Source organism: Ostrea edulis, chromosome 5, assembly GCF_947568905.1.
Source record: "Ostrea edulis chromosome 5, xbOstEdul1.1, whole genome shotgun sequence".
NCBI lineage: Eukaryota > Metazoa > Mollusca > Bivalvia > Ostreida > Ostreidae > Ostrea > Ostrea edulis.
In genome coordinates, this window is record NC_079168.1 from 13591848 (window position 1) to 13615702 (window position 23855).

A 23855-nucleotide genomic window follows, 5' to 3' on the forward strand; every position below is an offset into this window, starting at 1 on the left:
TCAATGTTATTGTTCTATTTTTAGAACTAACTAGTTCAAAACAATATCCTTCGTATAAGATACAAGGCAATGCATTTCCTGATTTGTTTATAAAAAGAAAATAGAAACTAGTGTAATATGACATTTATTTATTATGGGAATATGTCATAAAAGATATATAATATTACTGTTACAGTTTGTATATTGTGAAGATATTGAGTAACAATTATAACAATCCTATAATTATGAAATTCTGTGTATTTTTTTTTATTAGGAAATCATGACCCATTTCAAATTACTTCCCCGGTACGTCGAACCAGAGAATAGAGACAAATTTTCTGTTACTGAATTAAGTATCCTTAGTTGAAATTTGATTATTTCTGTATGGTTTTTAGGAATATAATTCCGCAAAAAAAAAAAATAAATTTAAAATCATATTCAACCACTGTATAGTTATCGGTAAGAGTAGGAAAACTGGACTTTGTTCGATGCCGTGTCGGAATCTGCATCAAATGGAAATATAAATACAGACTGATACCGTCCAGGCGAACGAAGTGTACAACCTATGTATTTGCTTATGTTCAATATGAAATGTATGGTATTTGGCACATGATAAGTACAAACTTTAATGAGAATTCGTAGAAAAAAATGAATTCTTTATTCTGAAATGAATAGGTATACATATAAAATGTTAAACTTTGGGATATTCGTTCCTCTTTTTTTTTAAAAGTAGGCTTTTTATGGTTACGATGCTTGAAAGCCTAGTACCAAACGCTTGTACTTGTATTTTGTCTATACAAGAAGGTCCTCATCTACAAAACATACTATATATAGGTCATACTCTTCTCGATTACTTTACCCGGAACTAAATAGGATTGGATACAATCACGGCAAATGAAAACTTTTACCCGTTCAATAGGTTGATGACGTCATGAAATACAAGTAGTGTAAAATGACCACGCTACTGCATGGAAAATAAAAGGGACCAGATATTCCATCTGCAAAGCAGAACTTCACTGCGCATTTTATTGATATCTAGTTTCACGAACAAACCAATCAAGCTACACGGAACTGGGAGAACAAAACATTTCCTCATTTTGTTACTAAAATCCGTTGCAGAGTGTTAACTTTTATATATTGATATCGTTTAGTCGTGTTGTTAATGTGGGATCGCTTCGGCAAATTAAAGCATGCTTCTATAGGAACATAGAAATGTTGAGTGGAAATATTTTCATTACAACTAGGTCACAATTTTGACTGTTCTTAATTACCAGTTCTGTGAAATTAAAATGTAAGAAGAAATAAGGTTAATGGGGTGTTAGCTGTCATTTTGTCACCAAAAATTAAATTCAATGAAAATTGCTCTCTACTATATATTTCAGTAATAACACCAGTATTTAATTATTTCAAACATTTTTAAACCTCAAAGCAGGTACACGAATGTGCAACTTTGGCGATTAAATAATTATTGTCTAGCAAGACAATAATTCTTCCTTATATATTTCTTTACACTTAAAGTGGTTATCTAACGTAGATTTGTTATGTTTCTCTTGTTTTGGTACAAAATAAATGATTTTATTAGTCATTAATATACATCCCTGTGCCATTGAGAGATTTTGAGAAAAATGGTTGCCGTTACTTTTACAGCTAATGCCTCTTTAGATAAAAAAAAAAAATAGTTAGAATTTAAGATCCTTGCACATTTAATATAAAATTTTGAAGTAAGATATCTCAATTTGAGGTATCTTTTGGAAAAGATGAAATCCCTCTTCTTTTGTTAACCACTAATAGAGAGTAAAGAGTGTAGTTTTTCTTGTACGATGGTTGAATTTATCTATTCTTATTACATGCAGGTGTTTTTACACATACCGGTGTATACATGCCATTTAATTATTTTGTATACGGAATCAAACAAGTACAAAATTAAGTTTAATGTTTGTTGTTTTATGTCCAGTACAAAACTAAGTTTAATTTAATGTTTATTGTTTTACGACCAGTGCAAAATTAAGTTTAATTTAATGTTTATTGTTTTACGACCAGTGCAAAATTAAGTTTAATGTTTGTTTATTGTTTGATGTGCAGTACAAAATTAAGTTTGATGCTTACGGTTTTACGTCCAGTACAAAATTAAGTTTATTGTTTTATGTCCAGTACAAAATTAAGTTTATTGTTTTATGTCCAGTACAAAGTTAAGTTTCATGCTTATTGTTTTATGTCCAGTACAGAATTAAGTTTAATGTTTATTGTTTTATGTCCAGTACAGAATTAAGTTTAATGTTTATTGTTTTACGTCCAGTACAAAATTAAGTTTAATGTTTTACGTCCAGTACAAAATTAAGTTTAATGTTTATTGTCAGTACAATATTAAGTTTAATATTTATTGTTTTACGTCCAGTACAGAATTAAGTTTAATGTTTATTGTTTAACGTCCAGTACAACATTGAGTTTAATGTTTATTGTTTTATGTCCAGTACAGAATTAAGTTTAATGTTTATTGTTTTATGTCCAGTACAGAATTAAGTTCAATGTTTATTGTTTTATGTCCAGTACAGAATTTTGTTTATTGTTTGATGTGCAGTACAAAATTAAGTTTGATGCTTACTGTTTTACGTCCAATACAAAATTAAGTTTATTGTTTTATGTCCAGTACAGAATTAAGTTTAATGTTTATTGTTTTATGTCCAGCACAGAATTAAGTTTAATGTTTATTGTTTTATGTCCAGTACAACATTCTAAGTTTAATGTTTATTGTTTTATGTCCAGTACAGAATTAAGTTTAATGTTTATTGTTTTATGTCCAGTACAACATTAAGTTTAATGTTTATTGTTTTATGTCCAGTACATAATTAAGTTTAATGTTTATTGTTTTATGTCCAGTACAGAATTAAGTTTAATGTTTATTGTTGTATGTCCAGTACAACATTAAGTTTAATGTTTATTGTTTTATGTCCAGTACAACATTCTAAGTTTAATTTTCAATGTTTTATGTCCAGTACAACATTAAGTTTAATGTTTATTGTTTTATGTCCAGTACAACATTCTAAGTTTAATGTTTATTGTTTTATGTCCAGTACAACATTCTAAGTTTAATGTTTATTGTTTTATGTCCAGTACAACATTCTAAGTTTAATGTTTATTGTTTTATGTCCAGTACAACATTCTAAGTTTAATGTTTATTGTTTTATGTCCAGTACAACATTAAGTTTAATGTTTATTGTTTTATGTCCAGTACAACATTCTAAGTTTAATGTTTATTGTTTTATGTCCAGTACAACATTCTAAGTTTAATGTTTATTGTTTTATGTCCAGTACAACATTCTAAGTTTAATTTTCCATTCGAGAATTTTCCACACGTATAGAGACGTTACCAGCTGTCAAATTCCGAAAGATACTTAATAATTTTTACCTCATGACTTTACATTTAAAGGTGTGACATTTTCTCTTTCGTGTGTTTTCATGTTAAAGTAACAAAATGTATTTTATGTAGAGCAGACGAGGGATGAGTCGAATAATAGTAAGATATATCGCATTAAAAACAATGTTAAAAAGTCACATTTGCTGTCAATATCAAAAATTGTTTGAGAATCATTTCACATGAATCATCAAACCCTTAAAAGTCCATAGAAATTAATTTCCCTGTAAAAAGTATTTGTTAATTCCAATTGTAAGAGTATGAAAGATTAAATTTTAACGCCATACAAAATTCTTTGAAAAGTAAAAAATACATTCTGTCAGTAATTTGACAAGTTTTCAATCAAAATGTAAATGCTATATTTCCTCAAACCAAAATTAATTTGTATACATTTAGAAACGAAAGATATGATTACTTCAAGCATGTGATAATTCATTGTATGTTTTACTTTGTATTAAGTCTTACCTCTTTTAGTTTACACTTCCCGGAAGTTTGAACTTCTAGTCCGTATTAATACATGTACAATACATTTATCACTGACGTGTTTCGCTCCGTGAGTAAATGCAGAGGTATCCTTTTTTTCAATTTACAGGAGGATTAATTATTATACATTTTAGATCTAATATATCCGGTACAAAATTTTAAATGTATTTGATCAGGAGTAATTTTCATTGCATTTGTTCCTTCTAAAATGATGCTTTTTACATGCATTAATGGACACCCGTAGCCGACCGAGTTCATATCACGAAAATCATTCCTCGTGGGCACTAAAAGGATACTTCATAAATGAAGATAGGGTTCAAGTTTTTTTTTTTTTTAGTACTTTTGCTTAAAATACTTTAAAATACTGATAACAGATATTGGAACTGAATTCATTTGCGGGTATTTCAATCTTCAACAAATATATTCCAACGGTCTAAGATTAATCACACAGACTTAATGTAAATGTTAACTAGATAAAATATGCTTTTATTTTATTTTATGCCAAGCAGATGGTAAGTGGAGATTTCTGTTAGAGGCTATATCAAACCGTGGCATTGTTAACACTGATTAAGTACACTTCCAGCTTTGTCAATGGTCATGCAAGGACTAAACACTTTCTTCATTAAAGAGCATTTGGCGGAAATCTTGGGAGTCCTCAACAAAACTTCTATTTCTGGGACAACTATAAAGCATATCTCAAGTATTGTGACAATGCATATTGTTATACCACTTTCCTGCTAATTAGCTCACTTAGCAACTGTTTATATTGTTTACAAAATCACATTGTAATGCAAAATAAATTTTAGACCAGAAAAAAAGAAAAAGAATAATATTACCATAAAAGAACATTAATAAAGATTTTCAAAGCTTATTAAAAAAAATCTCTCTCTCTTTCAAACTCTCTCTCTCTCTTTCTACCTCTCTCTCATTTAAACACAACAAAAAGATGTAAATTTTCAAGGATCGGAAAAGAATGAAATCAAATAATTATAATTGTAATTGTAATTAAAAGATTTATATAGCGCCCTATCAACATTAGTTCTCTAAAGCGCTTTACAAATGTGAAAGAAAAGATACTACATGCACATAAATAATAGATGAATTGTATTTCGGTATTGACTCAATGCCTTGTTTTTCGAGGTTGAACCCCCCCCCCTCCCTCAATCCTGCTACATGAAATAAATATTTTTTTTTTAAATCATAGCATTTTATTTACAAAAAAGAACAGATTTTTATTTTATCAGAATGATTCATATAAAGTATGTATCACGTCAGTAAATACACTACATGCATTGCGTTTGATATGAAATATTTGGAGTCCTATTTCCTTGTGTGTATTATGGGAATAGGACACCAGGTGTTTTGGTGGCCCTCTTCTTACTACTAGGTCTTGGGAACATGTCTTTAATTAGGAGTTCAAGCTTTCCTGTAGAGGCAAAGCGATAAATAAGTAAACAAAAGACCTCGGATACTATAGTATTTAGGACCCGTCAAGTGTCGCCTGAATTTCTGTGGCATAATCCGATGTCTAACTATCTGTATGGCACCAGCCGAGAACCGTAATGCAGCCCTGTGTGTACCGATCACAGACCAGTCCTAAAAGAACCCAGTCTAATCTTTTAATCGTTTACACGGTTTCCTGGACTTGGTTTCCTCGACCCCAGTGCGATTAGATCACAAGATGGGACTTACTGAGAACCCTGGGTGATAGGCAAGATCTCGTGTTCGGGGTCAAAGGATCATGTGATGAATATCGGTATGTCACATGGGAACGGTCATTCAAATTTTGATCAAGCAAAAAACGGATTACTGATGTCAAAGTGGTGTTCACAAATTACATCTCGCGATGTCTCGCACCCTGCGTTTGGTCAAATGAGATTTGACATATGACCAGAGTTTCGTTTGATTACATAGTGTTTTGCAGCACACAAGCTAATTAATCTATATTTGTGTCGATCTGGGGAATTCTCAATATGACAATCCGTCATTTTCTGGGCACTAATTTTCAAAAATAAGATGCCATATCTGAAAACGGCGCGCGAGTTTCTTTATGCAGCGACAGATATGAAAAATAGCAATGACACCAGCGCTAGAATTAAAAACGCTATACCCAGTCTGTTAAGAGATTAAACGTCGTTTAATGCTGGAAATTAGAACGACATTTTGTGGTCTAATCTGTGCTGCGATACCCCATCAAGCAAAAAGATGAGTTTTCCTGGGAGATTGAACCGTTATTATGTGGTCAGAAACTCCTAGTCTATTTGTATTCGTTTTTGCATCTTTGACATTTATCATTAAATTTCTTCAGACAAAACGAGACAATGTTGATTGTATCATCAGAAAGCAAGGAACGTGTTGTGTTAGATTCACAATCCGTTACTCTTCTGTTTTACAAACGAATCGTAGTCTTACGGAAGAGCAAATGTAAAACAAAAATAATTTGAAATTGAAAAACACAGATATAGATGCATAATTCATAAAAAAAAAAAAAGAAAGAAAGATATACTCGAACTATATGTTGAAGAATTTTGCGAAAGATTTCTGGATAGATCTGCTAAAATCCGAACGTTTTAGGAGAGGAGGTTAAATGTGAATTTTAGGATCTGTAAACGATAATTTTCTATCATTAGTGAAAGCAGATGTACATGTATTTCGAAATGAATTTCACCCACACAATCAACTAAAAAAAATCCTCCATGTATCTCTTTTCTTGCATGCATTTTCTGGAAATATATCTTACTGCACAGTTCACAGTCAGCAGTAACCCCGAACGTCTACAGTTATCTTAAGGAACATCTTTTGCTAAATTAACAGTTTTTCTTCCGCACAAGTGACTAACTGCACGGTAACACTAAATTGTTATCAATATCACACCATACAACAAAAATAACATATCACGATCTGAAATCAATATTATATATTTAATAAAAATTGTATTTTTATTTTCGATAATTCTGCCAAAATTTTTGCAGAATCTAAACAAACGTTTGAATTCTAGCAGCAGAATGAAAAAGAGAAAATGTTTCACGGAGAACTACAAAAAATAATTATAAAACAGATTGGTAGGAACAAAAGACCTAGAAAGCCTATCTCGGTCCATCTGGACTGTTTAGAAGCCTGGATTATAATGATACTTTGCTGAGTCATAACAAGAAATTGGTTTGTGTAATTTAGTAATATAACATTGAACCGGATACCATTGTGTTAACGTACGTAATGCATTTTCTGGAATTCGAAGTTCGAGAACAATTCTTAATTCTTTTATATTTTATTAGATGTGTGATCTCTTTTCATGGTTTTGAAAAAAATTATTTATGTCTCAATTTTTTCTCTTTAAAATGAGGTGCATGTTTATTATAGGATATCTTTATAATTCTAACTGCGTTTGTGTTGTGAAGACTTTTTTCGAAAGATGTTTGAGATACATAATATAACAATTTGTCAAATTTGAAAATTAATGGCTAGCCTAATCAGCAAACAAATAATGGTTCCTGGCCAGATATTACACTTTTCTGCTGAGAAAAAATGTAATTTATTCATTGAACATAAAACGATATTTTCAATGGCGAGTTTAAAAATAACGAAAATGATTCGGAGTGTGAAAATAACACCCGCACTACATTTTTGGGAATTTCGAAAAAGACGACCATCGGGAAACCGCACGAAATGCAATTAGCAGGAAATTCAACGCGCAGTCGGTGTGTATTTCAGTAGGAAAACTTGTCACATTCATGAAATAAATTTCATACCAACTACAGAACGTTGAATATCCGCTATTTATATAAACAATCTAAAATGATATTTTTTAAGGAATATATCATGCTAACTATTATGGGTCGTTAGACTTAATAATAATATCTGCTAGTAGATATTCATTTTACCTACACAGAGATCGATTTAGAATAGATGAATTACAAATTTCATTGCAGATCTTGTAGATTCTAAAACATTCCATAAATGAAATAATCTTTCTTGAAGTTTACATATGCCAAGAGTCAAAGGTGTCAACAGCTGGTGGAACTTATCATTGCTCCATTTTATTACTCGGGTGACCTGCTGGTTTCTTGCACTCGGCCCAGTAAAGATAAAGTCGCGAATATTTATTTCCCCCCATATTTTTATACATAAAAATGTTTTATATATAAAAAGGCCGAATTATTCTATCCATGTTTGAGGATGCATACACTGGACAAAAACGTTTTGGGTTGTTTTATTTATTTATTTATTTATTTTTTTAGAATAGCGTTGCAAAAAATAATTATAATGCACATTAATTATCATTTTTTCTTGGTTTGCATGCTACTTACGTGTACATTGGCAAAAGAAACATTTCGATGAAATCCAAAAGCTGTACAATAACACATTACACAAGAATTGTTCCATTTTGGGGACGGGAAAACTTAATCAAAATAGGTTCATGCAGAGTATCTAAACAAAAAATATTTTGTCAGCGTACTGCTAAATACGTTATGCGTGTCGTTGGAGAATCCGTCGAGATCAATGTCATAGCAGGGACTATCCGTGTATTTTTCGTAACAAATAAACCAAGGAAAGACACTCTGAATTCAACAACAGAAAACGATATTAACTGACGGATGAAAAACGGAAATCACTTCATAACATGAATCGACAGAATTCCAATTGAACTTTGATTTTACAAAGAATCATATGAGAATTTACGTAATATGACTTAAAAGGCCGCCGGGGTTAATGACAGTTTACTAAGAGTTTCAAACACAATGTTAAATGCTACCAAAGTTCTAAGCATTGCTTGGACGTAGCCGTAGCTGGAAATTATAGCTATATTTTCGCCGCATTCAATAACTTTTTACGAAAATTATTTGTATCCTGCAAACAATGAGGATTAACCCGTGAGATACAGATACTAGTCATTTGATTAGCAAAACAACACATAGGGGTACCCACAAAGGCAATTGTGGTGATCTCTGCTTAATTATACCACACATCACCCTTTTCATCAAATCAGGGATATTGAATTAAAACTCGCGACATTTGGACGTTTCAGATGAAAGGTTGCTCTCAGTCAATTGGTGCGTGTCCTACCATTAAGTTATAAATTTGAATTACGGATACAAGTTTTGTAAAACCACAAGTGTAATTACGGGAGCTTTGGGAATACTCGGGCGGTCTAAAGCAATCCAAATCAATCATATTCCTAGGGAAAATTGGCAATGGTTACGTAATAAAGCATTTATGGGTAGGCTCAACACAGTTGGATAATTAAATTATCACGGTGTCAGGGAAATTAACGAGAGAGGGAGTCTGTGATGTAATAAAATGAGGACCATGCTCACCTTAAACCACCCTCAAATTCGTTCTTATTTGTGTATGTGAAGTGAGATAGTCATTGTCAACATTTTAATGAATTGTACAAATTATAATAAAATCGTTTGATTAAATAGTGTCATTAAATTGATGACACGTCTAGGGACGGGTGGTATGCTTGCATGTGTGGACAATTTGCTTCTCCATGAGCATGCACCATAACCATTGCATAAAACAAAATGCTCCTATACAAATACACCAACGAGAATGGAAAATTGTTGTTTTATATCAATTTTATTCCTTCTTCAAAATATTTATACGTTTTACATTCTTCGATGTCTTGTAGGATGAGGTTAAATTTACATTTGTACATTGCATACTGATCTTTTCTTTCACGAAGAACATGTACTCTCTAATAAAGTGAATTTAAACTGGACTTTATTACACATTGTTAACTATCGTTCTGCGACTGGACTCATCATTTTTTAATTTTTAGAATAACGTCATTATAATACCGAAAGACACTGCCAGGTTATATCTTTTTTATACGCCGTATCTCTAGATTCTAACAAGATTTAAAATTGGCTCTAGGACGTCCTCGGCTATTTAGAGTTTTGGTCACGTTGATTTATATTTGCCAAAATGACGAGGACTACTTGTATCAAAATAAGAATATGTTAAAATACATATACAGGGGTTTCCCAGAATTTTCAAATATGCTGAAAACTATATGCCTATAGATGTAAAGAATTCAACGACACTTGCTACAATTTTTTTTATTCATAAATGATAAAAACGGAAACTAAATTAATGTCCTCGTTGAAGTAAAATGAATACAATTTATCCTATGGAATATAATTTATTCCCATGATTTCTCAATGAAGTCCAAAAGAAAGAGGAAAATATAGAGTTATAGGAAGGAATGATATATTCCAACTTTTGAACATTATAGGAGATTTACAAGTCCCTTATTTTTTTTTTTAGAAATTATAATTGTATTTATTGCAACCAAACTAAGCCAAAAAATATATATCAACCCATATCTCCAATTTTGTTTGTGTCAAGTGTCCTTAATGATATGTTGCCTCTTTTAAATCATATATTGTGACCTATATTTTGATTGGTTAATCTGGATATCAAATCTCGAAATTCGAATCTCGTACTTTGAATCTCGAATGAGACTTCTGGGCTTTCATACAATGCTGTTATATTTCTTTTAAGTCGTTTAATTTTATGTCGCTTTTCTAAACTCTTACAAAAGTAGTTCTATGGCATCATTGTTGATTTAAAGTGCCGTGTTACTTAATTTAAATTCGCCAAACGAAGACGAAATGTATCAATACACAAAATGATAGCGGAAATAGGATAAACGGACGGACGAAGCAGAGACTACACGTTCTTCCGGAAAAAAAAATTAGGAAGCATAAAAAGGGTTGAAATATAACTGAATTTTCGTTTGAGATTAAGATTTTTTCTATTTTCAAAGTCTTGCCCGCCACTATCAATACCTCATGACCTCACTGGGGGATGGGGAGTCTAAAAGTTGATCCCCTGTCTTTCGGACCCCGTGTTTTGTAAAGTCTAGTCGATTTTTAAAAGCTTATCAATTTGCGATTAAATCTATAAATTGAAGAGAAAGATGTCAGTAAAGGTTTTTTTTCCACCGAAAAGAGATTCATTATCTATTTTTTTTTGGCCTGCATTCATTGGCCCGTTTTACTTTACTCTGTTTTTTTGAAGAACATAACCCTATTTATCTTTGACTTCACTCGATAAATACATGCAGGCACACGCACAGTTCACTAAAATAATCTGAATGAAGGCAGACAAATTTATTAGTTTCATCCTAGAGTAATTGAAGATAAAGAGTACTGCGTTTTAACGTGGTGAAATAGTGGAAAAGTTTTAGGGAATACCTATCTAGGTTGGTTTTACTATGGGGAAATCAATACAAACCTGAAGACAATGAAGGAAAGCCAAAGACAATAAAAGTACAGAAGGTACTCACACGTTGTATTCCTGGAAGTGGAACTTTTCAAACTAATTACAAGTATATTTCAAAGTAATTCCGCTACTGTTTATTAAAAACCCAATACCGATTTAATTTCACTAAATTTGCACAGTAAGATTTACATATTCATTTATTTCCTATAATGCAGAGATTCGTTATTTAGTATGTCTTAACCTTTGACCCCTTCAATCAGAGATGAACTCGTTCATGTATTGCCTTGACTGTAAGTTAGAATAATGAATTAAAGCTGGAGTTTATCACGAAATGTATCTTTGTGTTTTGGAAATGAGTTTTTAGTGTAGGATTATATCTTTCAGTGGACGTTTATGTTATGTATCAAAACACCTGAAGGTGTGATGCGGCTCACACAAAAGCAATCTATGTCCATGCACACTGTGTCCGGTGACTTGGGAAGTTGAACTCCCCCAAAACGAGACTATGATACCGGTAACATGGAAAACTGTACAGTCGGATCCAATTATTTACCAGTACGTTTGAGTGGCACTTGTCTGAAATAGTCCATGTAAAATCAGACGAAGAAAAAACAACCCCAAATCCGAAGTAATTCAAACCCTCACTATAACGAAGAGGTTCCGGGTTTGATGGGAGAAGGTGGATGGATTAGTCTGTTAATTAAATCAATTTAAAAAAATCTGTATATAGTAATCATTTCAAAATATAAATTTTTTAATTTCACATCAAATTTACAAGTTTCACCTTCAATGAAGTTGACCCATAGGGTATTCCTCTTTAGTGTACTCTATGTGGATTTCCAGCTGCCAGTCATCACCTTCAGGAATCTAAGGTCCGTAAATGTTTCGTTTTTGTTTCTTCGCTGTTTTACGTTACTTTAAAAAAAATCACTTACAGTATATATAGAGGTCACCAGATCTAGGTGAAGTCCCACAAATTTTGACGCTCAGGGCCATAGTAGTGATGGGTCTTTATTGTGCTGACGCCTACTGTGACACGAGACCTCCGAATTTAAGATTAGACCCCGTGACTTTTAATGCTTGTCGTTTGGTGAAGGAACAATAAATTACTATGTTAAACGTTTTAGGATTGACGCGGCCGCCGGGATCGAGAAGCAAACCCGAGGCTTCTTGGTTCTACCACAACCGAAGCACGACGATAGGAAGGATTGCATGTACCTGCGCGAAGGGAACCAGTACAATGTCGCTTGGGGAAGAACGATTATGAAAGACTGACAGACACACGGTGGAGAAAAGATGAAGGAATGCAGCTGTACCCTGAAGCTTGATTTATCCTCATTCTACTTCCGGGAAGTATAGTCATTCAGGTGAACTACTGCGATTAGTGGTAGTCTTTTGACGTCCACTGTTCCTCGTGCGTTAATATTTGAACATAATCAACTTCTTCTCTAAACGTTTAAAGCCGTTGTTTCAAGAACTAAAATTGGAAATTTCATCGTCACTGCAGCCTTGGGGTCTGAGGATGGATCCAAATGTTAATAAATGGTGCGATTTTAAAATGATATATCAGACAGACAAATTACATGTATAGTCATAATGAACAAGAGTGCCTGTGTGAAGAAAGTGTGAAATTCATGACCCCGGGATCATAGGTGTTGGTTGGTTGTATATTGTTAAACGTCCCTCACGAGAATATTTCACTAATATGGAGATGTCACCATTGCTGGTGAAGGCAAAATTTAGGCCTATGCTCGGCGCTTATGGCTTTGAGCAGGAAGGGATCTTTATCGTGCCACACCTGCTGTGACATGGGGCCTTGCTTTTTGCGGTCTCATCCGAAGGGCCGCCCCATTTAGTCGCCTCTTAAGACAAGCAAGGAGTACTGAGGACCTATTCTAACTCTGATCCCCACGGGAATCATAGGTGCTGGTGTTAGGACAGGGCTTTATGGCGGATATAGTAAATATAAGTTGTTTCTGTAAACATCTCCTTTCTGACTCCAGAACATCAAACAGAGTACATAGCGATAACATAGTAATAATGGAGAGTGGAACATCTACATGTACTAAAATTGTGAAATTCATGGCTCCAAAGTCTGGGGATTTGGTGCTAAGGCAATGGCCAAAACGTTAAAATTTATGCAATCTCTGAAAATCTTTATTTAGCAGACAAACTGTTTATAATCATATGCCTAATGCGCAAGGATGGTTCTACCAAAATCGTGAAATTCATGGCCCCAGAGTCACGGGTTCTGGTGTTAGGGTGGGGTTTATGTCTCATAGAATGAAAATGCAGTAAGTCTTTAGAAGTCTTCTGATTTACTCGCGTACAGCTTGAAGAAAAAACTAGAGAACGCAGGTGTGAAGATAACACATAGTCTTAATTTGTATTCTTCAAAGAATTTATGAGATTGATCACTGTTCGTCATGTTTACTTTTTCATATATTGAAATACAGTACATGAATTCTGAAAAATGCTCTACTAGTCTTGAACTGGAAAACTAAGGACATTACACCTTTTCTGAAGGAGTTTTTCATTTAAGAGTTCTTGCATGTTACTCAGGTGAGCATTACGGCCTATAGGCCTCTTGTTTGGCATTTTGTTTTCGGTGTACAGCGATTCGGTGTAGGATAAACAAAGAGCGATACTCTGGTATGTTAGAAGGACATCGCCATAGTTCGATATATAAATCCTCATTTTCAACGAAGTTCTCTTTTGGTTTTCCAAATATCTTGCATGTTTCAAGTTGACATAAATATTTTGAATGTGAAGATAATTTATTATTTTTGTTGTTGTCATGATCTGTATAAATATGCATTGCATGTTGGAGACAGGACTATGTCACCATACTAAAACAAGTTCAAAAGGTTGCATCTATTAGATGATGGGAGTTAATAACCTATTTCAATTTATGTTGACGAAGTTTATGTATGGTAAAATCATAACTAGCCAGGCCTATGCGACAACCTAACTCATCTTACTTAGTACAACAGGATATGTTTTTACATGGAAATTTCTACACTGGTTTATCTTTATATCTCTTCATAGTTCAGAAGTCGTAGACTTTATTATGGTTAGTCGAGGATCACATTCGTTTTGTAGACGGATAAAGCGCAATAACTCCTCTCGCCTCAGAGTGGTCCGAAATAACTTAACAATACGATAAAGGGTCTAATAACATGGATAAAATAAGAACATTTGATTTAGTTATCTACTACGTATGTAATTATAGTTAATGGACCTACATGTGACTGTCAGGCACATGTAAAGTAATGATATACTGATCTACGTGTACCGATGAGTATTTTTGTAGTAACTCGGGACCTAGAACCGTCGTACCCGAGTACGGGATTGATATTCTTTGCCAAGAGAGCAAGCAAAAGTACAGTGTAATTAAACATTACCAATTTTTTTTTTTAGAAATACATCAGCACAAAAACGAAATCTTCAATGAATTTTTTTTATTACAAACACTGCATGTCAATATTTAATCGACTTTCACAAACACGGGTGGTTCGTCCCAGTCAAAGCTATGTTGTTTAACGGAAGTGATATGCCCTTTACCATCAGAAAAGAACGCGATACGATTAAGTTCGATCACTCTGTATATATCACCAGATGACGCGCCAGAGAACTCGTCCCTTTCGTGTCGGGGATAGATGTTCCAAGACCCCATTCCATAGGCCATCTCCAAGTTGTTCATTTCGTTCATAAAGATGTACAAGTCACCATAGGCAGGATTTGTATAGATCCCAGTATATTCCGTAAGAGGACGAGAGGGACGAATGCTTCTATCAATATCGTGTGCTCCTAGATAGGTTTCTCTTTTGTACCATGGGTCCGGGTAGTTACAGAGAATGGACTGGTTGAACCACGAGGTGATGTTGTTTGCGCTGTCAAAGAGGTAGTTGTGAAGAGCTGTTTGAAACATATAGTATCTGTCTCGACCAGTTAGAGCAGTAAAGATGCCCATGTTTAGATCGGGGTATAGACTTATAAAAGAGGAGTAACCCCAGGACGTTCCTCCATGGTTCATCATGGTGTACCCTGAAAGTTAAAAATCGTGCCATCACAAATTCTACATAGGTTTAATGATTTGAGGTTTACAGATTGCTTGAATAACACAATTATAGTGGGAAAGCATGTTAGGAATGTTTGTGACAATAGATGTTTGACACGGCGATGCAACAATACAATGATATAAAGCCTCAAGCGTGCGCAGCTTTTATTGCGCCGTAAATCGAAGGTTTTTATTCGGGGTGGATCTGTAGCTCTCTGGTCTTTATCAATATATATTTTCCCAGAGAGCTACAGATCTTCAGCTCACAAAAGATGGGACCAGTGGCTATTAGGTATAAAATTCCCTGTTGACCGGTCACACCCACCGTGAGCCCTATATCTTGATCAGGTAAACGGAGATCCGTAGTCAAAATAAAAGAACGACCTAACAATTGGTATGCAATACGCCAGACAGCATCGTACCTAATGACAGGTTGTAATTGCAAATTAGATCTTTATAAGGACCACACTATTTGCAAAATGTTGACTAAACGACAGTGTTGATCAGCTTATTTGTCAGTAGCCTGATTATACACAACATCCTCTCTCGTACAGAAACAGACGAGAGACATAAAAATGTCACATGCAGGTGAATGGAACATTGCTACATAAATAGAAGAAGTTGACAGAGAAGCTGTCCAAAAGTCCTTGTCCCAAGGAATATTTGTGATCCACTACATGTATATATGACCTCAGATGGACGGACACGATGGCGATGATATGCTCCCTCGAACGATTTTCACTAAAATTCGATAAATTCAGGGGTCGAAATTAACTTTTTCCACCACAGGCTAATTTTAGCCTGTGGGTAAAAAATCCACAGGCTAAAATGAAAACCTACAAGCTAAAATGAAAATAATGAAACAGTGCTCTTTTTTGTGTTTTTTTTTAATCAATGATTTCCCCCCATCATTACTGAGTCTAATGGGTCAACAGGCACTGTTTGGACAAGACACTAAGTTACGTAAGTCATATGGTGCAATGTTTTGGTCTGTTGATTATCGCACCTCTAATCCACAACCTGATTTTTCAAAGCGAATCCCAATCTAATTAAAATTAGATCCTTTGATCCGCTCACGTATATCGCTACACAAGGTAGCGATATACGTGAGCGGATCAAAGGATCTAATTTTAATTAGATTGAGCGAATCCAAGACTCATGGTTTTATAAGCAGCACGATCACGAGCCCCATGAACTTTTTTGAGAATCGTCTTCGTGGTGAGTAATGCACTCGTGGCATCACTACAACCCGACCTCAATTTGACAATAAATTAATTTAGATAGTACATTTTCATGATTCTGATAAAAATAACTACCGGAAGACTTGGTAAAACACAGACTCCGATTTTTTTTTTTTAGATAAATGAATAACAAAAACCTCATACTTGAAATTCAATTTAATCACCCCTATTGGTGAACAGGACTCGTGGCACATGTCTATATTTTTCATCATAATGCGATGCGCGATGTCCGACCTCTAAAGCATTTGTTTGACTCCGAATTTCTTAAAAAATCATAAAAGAAAAATCCGGATAGAAACGGTTGTTGAAATCGGTCGTTCATGTAAGCGTTTTTATGATTCAGAGTGCAAGTTTAAGAAAAGCGAATAGCGCATCACCGTATAAAACAGATACAATACGATCATGGTTTATAAATCACCACTCGCTAAGATTTTCTTAGTGTATAGATGTTAACCGAGGTGTATAAGGAGTGTAGGGGCGTTAAGCGAGGTTTATAAGGAGTGTAGGGGCGTTAAGCGAGGTGTATAAGGAGTGTAGGGGCGTTAACCGAGGTGTATAAGGAGTGTAGGGATGTTAACCGAGGTGTATAAGGAGTGTAGGGACGTTAACCGAGGTGTATAAGGAGAGTAGGGGCGTTAACCGAGGTGTATAAGGAGTGTAGGGGCGCTAACCGAGGTGTATAAGGAGTGTAGGGGCGTTAACCGAGGTGTATAAGGAGTGTAGGGGCATTAACCGAGGTGTATAAGGAGTGTAGGGATGTTTACTGAGGTGTATAAGGAGAGTAGGGGCGTTAACCGAGGTGTATAAGGAGCGTAGGGATGTTAACCAAGGTGTACAAGGAGAGTAGGGACGTTAAGTGAGGCTCTTGTAGGAGTAGTTTCCGACAGACACAAACCACAGTGCGATGATCCGGGAAGTGTGAAATTTTAAAATAGTATTAAAACAAGAATTATTGAAATTAATACAATAATCTATTTACCCTCAGTATTTCTGTCTATCTTTGGAATTTATCTTGTATCATGGTTTATAGAATTAGGATCTTATAGGACGGCAATTTTTGCACACCTCTGTAGTGACTGTTTTATAAGACAGCGGATTTTGCCCACCTCTGTAGTGACCGTTTTTCCATCCATACGCATACGTGTCTTCCACCATTCTGTGAGTCGTTCCTGGCTGCCACGACTTGGAATCATGTGGAAGTTTAACACGTGGTGCATGGAGCATATCCACCAAAGTAGAATTCATGACACTGACATTCAGATCATTACGTCCACCACGTAGATGGAAATTCATCCATTTTGTCATGTCGACTGCGTTAGTGGCAATACCACTTGCAGATGCCAATATCGCCCATTGTCTGGAAATGATATAGAATATAGTTAACTTAGATAAGAATTTTCTTTTGTAAATATATACACATTTGACATCAAGAGTATCTGCGCACGTCAATTTCAGAGAAGCAATGTAAGATAAATCTAAAATTGTTGGGTATCGGTGCTTGTTCATCCCCCCCCCCCTTAATCCCCAAATATGATGATACACTTTCTTGTGTATCTGATGTTAACTAAAAACAAAGCATAATTATTGTCTTGAAATATAAGCTATGTATGTGCTATATGTAAGAAAATGTGATCGCGGGCCAAGCTTACAGAGCTCTTTTCACGTTTAGGACCCAAGCCCAAATATAATGTATATTGGTTTAGCATTGATACATGTGCTTCGCGAGAAGAATCTGTTTAAAAAAATACCCATTTAAATAGCATATAATTAAATAAATACAATTTGAAGCATGGGACATAAATCCACAGAGATTGCTTGATTTGGTATAATAAAAAAGACCCGATAACCTATAACAATGAAACATACCGAGACAACGAAAACTCAACAGGAACAAGGGTATAATTTGGCGTGTAAACATATCCCCTGGCTGCATTACTCAAGTCGGGTATGATGGACATTACGGTTGATGACGTCATTCCAAGCGGATCAAATATCTCTTTTTTTATCAGTTCTTCCCATGTTTTCCCGCCCAGTCGCTCTGAGATTATCATGGCGAGACCATAGTTCATTCCGCTATACAGAAACCCCGCCCGCAACGGTTTGGTACCATTTAGGTACTTGAATCGCCTGAAATATTCAAATACATTAAAACCATCCACTAGAATGGACGAAAGCATATTTTATTGAAAAATAAATTGATAAATTTTTACTGTTATCAAGATTTCGTCAGCCCTACAAGGAAAAAAAAAACAACAACGTTAAGATACTGTTTGTATATTTTGCTTGAACTTACGTTAGTAAATTAGTTCGGGTGAGGTTGAGGTCCAGTTTCATGTATATATGACCAGGGATTCCCAACTGTTGAGATAAGATATCGTTGATTTCTGCCAAGTTGTTTCGATTAGCGTCAGCAAAGCTGAACGTTGGACCAAGAAGTTCTTTTAATTTTGAATGAATGGTTAAACTGAAATAAATTATCCAAAATTGAGTCCTACTACCATGTAGAAGTGTGAATTCTATGAATTAGTAGTGGGTTTGATATATTCATAGTTTTCCCCGCCTTTTGCTAACTTCTTAACCACTAGGATCACAATTTATCTAGGAAACAATCAAAGTGTTTTTTGTATCTAATAAAGAGCATCCTAAATACATGTGCGTACTTTACACTTCTTCCAATCTGCTTCATTAGGAGCGTTGCACCAAACGCTTTTGACATGGAGGCTATTTCAAACAGTGTTTCATTGGTCACAGGTCTGTTGGTACTGACGTCAGCCACTCCGTAACCTTTAGCCATGAGGATTTTACCATCTTTAACTACACCAATTGTCACCCCAGGGGTAAGTGGACGACACGCTAACACCTATAAAGAAGTCATGTCTGATCCGTGTAAGAATATTACAATTGTTTTCATAAGAGTAGTTTTTAAAAAATATATTCATCATATTGCTCGGCTTCAATCATGCATTGCTTCTGGTTATGGGTAGGCTGCTACGCAACTTAAAAAAAAATATCATCAATACTTGAACACTGTAGACTATATAAAAAAAATCGAAGGCCTCAAAATCGACTCGACCACGATTTACAACAACGGACGGTATATACACCACCATCATATGACGTTTAATTTTTAAAGTATGGTAAAACTAAATGCACAAGTATTATGCTTAACTAGATATCTGCGCAATTTCAAGGTCACAAACTGGGGACACGACACATGGGCTTGAGGACTTTACCCATGAAAGTTTCCAAAGTTATGTGAACATAAAGTTCAAGATCAAAGGTCACTATCCATGGTACCCAGCACATCTACATGAGATCACTTATCGATACATGTCAAATATCAAAAGCCTACCACAAAAGAAAAAACACTACCAGCCCGGACATAATTTGTAGCAGGTATCGATACATATTATTCTCTTGAAGTCTTCAAATATCTTCATCATCTCTTTCTTCATCTTGTTTATATGAAGTATTCCGCAAAAATGTACCACGTGAGTATGTAAATGATGTTAACTCGTTTGTACACAGAACAAATATAGAATTCGTTAATTCATTTCAGATATTTTTTCGTCAGAATTCTGTTAGAATATTAGTTCAAGAATCTCCATATCATTTATTTTCACGGAAAGGTAAATGCAATATATCACGTAATACGACGTCCTTATTCATCGAATCCTCCTCCTTATATTCATGCGCGATTAAAAATACCACCATTTCGATAGACTTCATAAGTCTTGCACCATTATTGTTTGGGTAAAATTTGAATATACAGTGTATTATACATAACTTTATTAGCCATGTTAACAAATCTTAAACTCAATGAAAGACATGCAATGTCTAGTTTCATATCCGCAAAGTCTCATCTTCTCCCAACTGTATTCAGTTGCAGACTTGCTATATCGATGGTGATTCTAAAATATTTTCACATTCTTTCACAAACAATGTCTGCGTCCCATTGACATTCAAGAATTTTATGTGCACGGGAATGATTTTATTTAACATATCAATTAACATACACTGCCAGTCAAACTATATTCAGTTGCGTAAGAGCTAGGATGGTAGTGAAGCGGTGAATCCGCTAGACGGGGCCCGGTGCCAAGGAATAGCCCGCTACGCGAGTCAGCTCAAAAACCTTGCAACATATCCTGATTACGTTTTTAAAATGTTTATAATTACCACATACCATTTCAATCTAAATCATCATTTTACTCACAAACACCTTACCTTTTTCAGTACTCTATCTACTTCATTTTCCAAATTTCCCGAGCACTTGATTTCGTTAATACAGAATACTACAAACAAAATGAATATAAGGTGTTTCAACCTTTCTGTCATGTTCGTCTCACTGAAATGATAGTTCTAAAATTTCAACTGATTCCAAAGCCCGTTATATAAGAATCCAAGGTGGAGGTTACCAGCACGTTGACCACAACAGTCACGTGTTCGTTAGGCCCCCAACTCTGAACGGTTTTGCAAGAAATTATGTAACTTTACCGTTACGTGGAAGAAAGGGATATTTTTGTACCTTTTCGGCATTATGTGACTGTAGATATATTGATTCTTAAGCAATATTTGGAAAGAAAATGATAATAAAAACTGGAGAAAACACGCTTGGTAAAAAGCAATTTTTGGTTGTTCATCATCACATGCTGTTTTACGTCCCATTTAAAAAAAAACAACTTTTCACTCGAGACGTGTAGATACGTTACCAGCCATGGATGAAATGCCTATGCATGACACAAAGGGTCGTAACAATGAGGATTTGTTTTATCGTGCCAACACCTACTGTATCACGGAAACTTCTTTTTAAGGCAATATTAGAGAGAATCGCTTTGCAAAGGAGCAGTCTCATCCTGTGTTAAGCATCGTAAGTTTGTAAACCATCGTAAGTTTGTAAACCATCGTAAGTTTGCCAGAAAATTGAGAATTGAAACGGAGCCAGCTGATTGCGAAGCGACCAGTCTTACCACTGTGCTGAAGCGATCGCTAGTTTTTTTTTATTGGTAGGGCAATATTTAGTTTTATACACATTTCTCCGTTGACTAAGTTGAATTACAATAAAATGTACATGGTATCTAGTTGAAATAAAGAGTAGTTTAGAAAAATAGGTTTAGTAAGTATTACTCAGAGTTTGTAAACCATCTTGTTTTCTTCGGTCACACGCTGTAAAAGTCTAAAGATTAGATACGAGGGTCAGTCAATTTGCTGATATTATTTTACACAAACATTTATGTAATGGCAATGTTTTGAATATTCCTTAAAAAAAAAAATAAAAAAAATAAAATAAAATATATATATATATATATATATATATATATATATATATATATATATATATTCGTGTGTGAAGACAACTCAGTTTTGACATTGGTAGGGAACGAATACAGGTGCTCCTTGCTATGGATTTTTATAGGTAATTTACGTAAGCTCAACATAGCGATTACATGTATTGTTTTATATAATTCTTGAATACATTACAATCAAGGCCGTATGCGGGATTGGAATAGACGAGACTTTAGCAAAATTCTTGAAATATAGACAAAAATATTTTTTATCTCGTTGTGCAAAGTATTATTATGTAGAATCAGGGCCTCCGTGACCGAGTGGTTAGAGCATCGCGCTCCAAATCACACGGCCTCTCACCTCTGTCGAATCCCGCTCGCGCCGGTAAGTGAGAAAGTTTCCCAGTTTACTTTCGGAAGGTCGGTGGTCTCTTCCCAGGTACATTGTATAAATCTGGGTTCTCTCTTCCACCAATAAAAACTGGGCGCCACCATATGACTGAGGGATTGTTGAGTGTGGCGGAGGGCATCAAGCGATCAGCAATTATGTAGAATCGTTTAAAGAGAGTAAAATTTGAATTGTATGGCTGCACTTTTATACGACAGTATGAGTCAGCAGTTAAAACATTTCTAAATAATTTTACAGAATCAACAATTTAAACAAGTGCATAGATTATAAGGTGTCTTATTGATCATCAAAAGAATTTATCATAGGAAAATAATTTTTTCATTGAAAACTATCTTTCCCATCTACGTGTATATGTTATCTTTTTAAAACAAAGTCCTATGATCATACATTGTACTGTATCTTTGATTGGAAACTGTCTTTATTGTTAGGTGTCCTTGGGAGTCTTGTCGCTAAACAGCTGGACAGTCCTTGGGAGTCTTGTCACTGAACAGCTGGACAGTCCTTGGGAGTTTTGTCTCTAAACAGCTGGGCAGTCACTGAAATAAAGATAAGTTCAGGTCTCCATTGAGACAAACAATCAGGTTTCCGCGCCCTTCTATTTTCACAGTATTATAGGGTGTGCATTTTTCGACAATCGCAAATATTTTGTTTTAACACTATATTACAAAAACTGTTCGTTATTTTCGTCTTTTCATATACTAGTGAATCTAACATCGAATAGTGGGTGAAGTTTTTAATAGTTTAACTGTTCTGGAGATTTTCAGTTGAATCTACAAGATAGTGATGTAAAACTTATACGGTACCAATTTTGATGCACCAGATGCGCATTTCGACAAATAATGTCTCTTCAGTGATGCTCAACCGAAATGTTTGAAATCCGAAATAACTATGAAGTTTTAGAGCTAAATATAGCCAAAAACAGCGTGCCAAAAAAGTGGAGCCAAATTCGTCCAAGGATAAGAGCTATGCACGAGGGAGATAATCCTTAATTTTGAAATGAATTTCTAAATTTTATAACAGCAATTAAATATACATCCGTATTTTCAAGCTAGTAACAAAGTACATAGCTACTGGGCTGTAGAGACCCTCGGGGACTAACAGTCCACCAGCAGAGGCCTCGACCCAGGGGTCATAATGTAAAACTTATACGGTACCAATTTTGATGCACCAGATGCGCATTTCGCAAATTACTAGTATTTGATTTAGGATATGAAGCTAAGTTCATTCCTAAAATAACAAGAACCACAAAGAGATACATAGACTCACTAATACCCGAAACATTTAATTTATAGAGAATACGTCACAGAGATACATAGACTCACTAATACCCGAAACATTTAATTTATAGAGAATACGTCACAGAGATATATAGACTCACTAATACCCGAAACATTTAATTTATAGAGAATACGTCACAGAGATACATAGACTCACTAATACCCGAAACATTTAATTTATAGAGAATACTTCATGCCAAAAAAACCCCTTTAGCTATCGATCTTATAGACTAAGTGTTTTATTTTGATAATTTTTCAGATATAAGATATTGTGTTAGACTGTCATTTAATTGTGTTTTATTGTTGCAGTCCTCTTCTTACCCTTGTAAAGCGCCTTATAGCAATTTGTTTTATATAAGGCGCGTCATACAAATTGTATTAGTATTATAACATCCATTACACATATTACATGGATATCAACCTGAGCGACCCCATATTAGTCCAAGGGCCAATTTGGGACGCGAGGAGTGATATGGCATATG

The 23855-nt window shown here is 34.7% G+C and overlaps 1 protein-coding gene and 1 long non-coding RNA gene across 5 annotated transcripts in view; both read right to left on the reverse strand.

The window, feature by feature from the left end:
* The window catches only part of LOC125650230 (uncharacterized), a 61835-nt gene extending 53346 nt beyond the window's left edge, over positions 1–8489 (reverse strand). For 2 of the 4 annotated variants that reach the window (XR_008803420.1, XR_008803418.1), the window contains exon 1: positions 8182–8489. This is a non-coding gene — a long non-coding RNA (uncharacterized LOC125650230). Of the gene's footprint in view, positions 1–3856; positions 4142–8181 lie in introns of those variants that run through there. The other 2 variants (XR_007360931.2, XR_008803419.1) reach the window with 2 other exon arrangements.
* A 6061-nt stretch (positions 8490–14550) lies between these two features.
* LOC125651413 (gigasin-6-like) lies at positions 14551–21656 on the reverse strand. Its single transcript, XM_048879987.2, has 6 exons — positions 20630–21656; positions 19066–19265; positions 18699–18869; positions 18272–18532; positions 17512–17762; positions 14551–15151 (listed from the first exon to the last, which is right to left on the reverse strand). The coding sequence occupies exons 1-6, from the start codon at positions 20738–20740 to the stop codon at positions 14592–14594; spliced, it is 1554 nt and encodes a 517-aa protein (XP_048735944.2). The 5' UTR covers positions 20741–21656; the 3' UTR covers positions 14551–14591.
* Between the last annotated feature and the right edge of the window lie 2199 nt (positions 21657–23855).